The 3,379-nt window shown below is 44.6% G+C and overlaps 1 protein-coding gene across 1 annotated transcript; it reads left to right on the top strand.

Moving 5' to 3' along the window:
- The first annotated feature begins 779 nt into the window (after positions 1-779).
- Positions 780-1,449, top strand: LOC119309804 (pathogen-related protein-like). The gene is made up of 2 exons (XM_037585720.1): positions 780-1,145; positions 1,232-1,449. Exons 1-2 carry the CDS (start codon positions 780-782, stop codon positions 1,367-1,369), a joined length of 504 nt encoding a protein of 167 aa, XP_037441617.1. The 3' UTR covers positions 1,370-1,449.
- Positions 1,450-3,379: the final 1,930 nt, after the last annotated feature.

Raw genomic sequence — 3,379 nt, 5'->3', positions numbered from 1 at the left:
GATGCAATTCCTCATGCAATAGCTATAAAATAGGTTGATATAGAACTAGATCCAATTCATCAATGTAATGTAGGCATGTATTCCGTAAATAGTCATACGTGCTTATGGAAAAGAACTTGTATGAAGTATTTTGTCCTACCCTCCCGTTGCAGCGGGGTCCTTACGGAAACTAAGGGATATTAAGGCCTCCTTTTAATAGAGAACCGGACCAAAGCATTAACACATAGTGAATACATGAACTCCTCAAACTACGGTCATCACCGAGAAGTATCCCGATTATTGTCACTTCGGGGTTGTCGGATCATAACACATAATAGGTGACTATACACTACTATGGAAAACCTTATACAAAGAAGTTTATCAGTAGCGCGGTTTAAAAATGGGTGCTACTGCTAATTATTAGTATCGAGGGGTATAAAAACCGCGCTACTACTAAGTTGATAATAGTAGCGAGGGGTATAAACCCGCGCTGCTACTAAATGGTCTCCAACAATGCCCCCGGGATAGGCCATAGTAGTAGCGAGGGGGTATAAAACCGGCGCTACTACTAAGAAGTAGTAGTAGCGCAGGTAAGACCCCATGCTACTACTAAGCGTGTCCACCCCAGCCCGATCCATAATCCCAACCCCCGATCCACCCCACCCCACCAACCGTCGTTCCACTCCACCCACCCCCATCTAAAAAAAATCCACCTCCGATCCAGATCCCCTCCTTCTCCTCCCGCGGCAGCACGGCGCGCCGGTCGCCGTTCTTTCGCGACCTCGCCTCCCCCGTCCCCCATGGAGCAGCAGAGGAGGGAGACCAGCGCCCAGATCTGCCCTTCTCCGGCCTACGCCAACACCAGTCATGGCATGACCCAGCAGGTGAGGAGGGAGACCAGGAGTGAGCGGGTGACCGCCATGGGCGGGTACAACCTGTTCCTGGCGACCAAGATGCCGCCGGAGCACCGCATCTACGACCCGGACTTGGAGTCGCTGGAGTTGTCCACGACCCCGTTCCTCACGGCGTTCGAGGTGCTGGACGTGTACAGCGGCCCACCCATGGGTGTCTTCAAGTTCCGGCACTGGGGCTACATGGAGGGCCCATTCAAGGGCCACCCTCCGCACGGCCACCTCGTCGAGTTCTTTGGCGTCCGTGTCTTCCACATAAGTTTATTTGACAGTAATTAATGGTGTATTATTGGTTTTGTTCAAACATATAAAGTGACCTGCAACCCAGTGATGATATATGGGTCGATGAAGACACCAAGGTGGAGAAGGCAGAGTTCTTCTACGAGCGTGGCAACTTCCTCGCAAGCTTCTTGTCTGCGCCTGCTACTTCTGCTTCTGCTGCATCGGCTTCAGGTTGCCCTGTGATGAGAGGAGACTGAAGCGCGACAGAATCGACGAAACATGCTTGTCACTAACTAGTATTGTCTTCAGGCTCTCTCTCTCTCTCTCTCTCTCTCTCTCTCTCGGGAGGACGCCTCCCTTCCTCTGCTCCCTGTCCAAGCAAGCGAGCTTTGGATCCACCCCCACAACCACGACATCGGCACCGGCACCGGAGGCCGTGGAGATGTAGCTCCATCGCGCAGTCGTCGAGCCAAAGTACTCACTCCCCTCTTCCTTTTGCTTCGCTCATGGGTCATCAAATTTGCTTGCTACAGAAACATTAGAGAGAACAAGTTAATAAAACTGAACCTTTCTTTTGAGATGAGATGAGAGGAGAAAAGTTTGATATTTTCCTGTGATTGGAGACAGTAGGAAGATTTGACACTTGCGGAAATGCCAAGCTGATTAGGCATAGGAACCCAATCCATCCTGATTAGGGAGAGCCACTAGTAATTGCAGTAGACTTGACTTGTCAGGTTCCCATACTTCTTACCATGCTTATGCACATCAGTCTTTGCTGCTGCTGTTCTGATAGGTTGCCTATGGATGCCGGTATGTGATATTTCAATGGTGTTAGCTGCCTTGGTTATGCAGTCAGTCTAATTGCCCCTTCGTAATTAAATTTGCTATGTTTTCGCCTCTTCATGAGGCCCGTACAAAACCTTATATTGTCGGCCTGAACACATATGTTCTATATTTATAAATATGTCCTCCTGTACCTTCTGCGCATACTTTTCTGGGAAACCTTAGAACCAAATATTTTCTAATGTCTTGTTCAGAGGCCATATATAATATAATTGACCTCCGACATTTTCTGATTGTGGTTCTATAACCAAGTCCGTGACTCTTTTCTGTTCTTTCCTTGCAGTAACTAGTGGCAGGAGTAAAGAGTACATTGAATCTGACATGATACTGTAGAAAAGATGATGCTCTTTGTAGTTATTGTTGATTATTCTCCTATTTTTTGTAATATATCTTGAAACATATTCCAGGAAACATTACACAAGCATAAAGCGAGTGAAAATGGCAAACAAAGTGTTGAAGCTGTGGAGGCCCATTTGATTGATCCGCAAGAAAAGGTCGAAGAAAGTGCTAGTGTAGATACCAAGAAGAGCTTATTCAAGAATTGGCCATTGATGTCTTCCATAATTGTTTATTGCATCTTCTCCTATCATGACATGGCCTATACAGAGGTATTATTTTCTATTTTTTAGTTCATGGAATTGAAGCATTACAAGAGAAAAACTTATACTAGCCTTTTGTGCTTTAATTGAACTTGTGGTCAATGGTAAAAAATGAGAATAATTAGTAGGAGCAGAATCAATGTGCTCTTTGTAGTATATCTATGTATGTATGGTAGCTATTACACGACCTATTTTAAATAAACTTCAACTTGTTTTTGAGAAACCCTGATATTTTAAATCAACTTCAGGTATTCTCTCTATGATAGTAGATACGGCAACAGTGTAATAGTATAATCAGGAATAACGACATTTCCATCACTATTGTGTTTTCTTGAATTGTATGCATAAAATGGAATTTGTCAATTTTATTTTTTTAATTCCTAATTCATTAGTAGTGGCGTGGGACAAATTTGCACGCTACTGGTATTTAGGATACTAGTAGCGTTGGTATTATAGACACGCTACTACTATTTCTTTAGTAGTAGCGCGGGTTCATAATAGTAGTAGCGTGGGTGGAAACTCGCTACTACTAACTTTGTTAGTAGTAGCGCGGGGTGAACCCACGCTACTACTAACTATTAGCTGTAGCGCGATACTAGTAGCGCAGGTACCCGTGATGCTTGTAGCCATTTCACCCGCGCTGCTAGTAGCCATTTCCCTAGTAGTGATAGACTTGCAAGATAGGATCAAGAACACACATATATTCATGAAAAGATAATAGGTTTAGATCTGAAATCATGGCACTCGGGCCCTAGTGAAAAGCATTAAGCATATCAAATTCATAGCAACATCAATCTCAGAACATAGTGGATACTAGGGATCAAA

This window comes from Triticum dicoccoides, chromosome 5B (genome assembly GCF_002162155.2).
Source record: "Triticum dicoccoides isolate Atlit2015 ecotype Zavitan chromosome 5B, WEW_v2.0, whole genome shotgun sequence".
NCBI classification, from domain to species: domain Eukaryota; kingdom Viridiplantae; phylum Streptophyta; class Magnoliopsida; order Poales; family Poaceae; genus Triticum; species Triticum dicoccoides.
The sequence above is the reverse complement of the archived record's forward strand: the minus strand, read 5'-3'. Positions and strand labels throughout refer to the sequence as shown.

Coding starts and splice junctions, on each gene's coding strand:
- LOC119309804 (XM_037585720.1), top strand. CDS start 780: ATGGAGCAGCAGAGGAGGGAGACCAGCGCCCAGATCTGCCCTTCTCCG. Junction 1,146..1,231: donor TTGGCGTCCGTGTCTTCCAC/ATAAGTTTATTT, acceptor GATGATATATGG/GTCGATGAAGACACCAAGGT.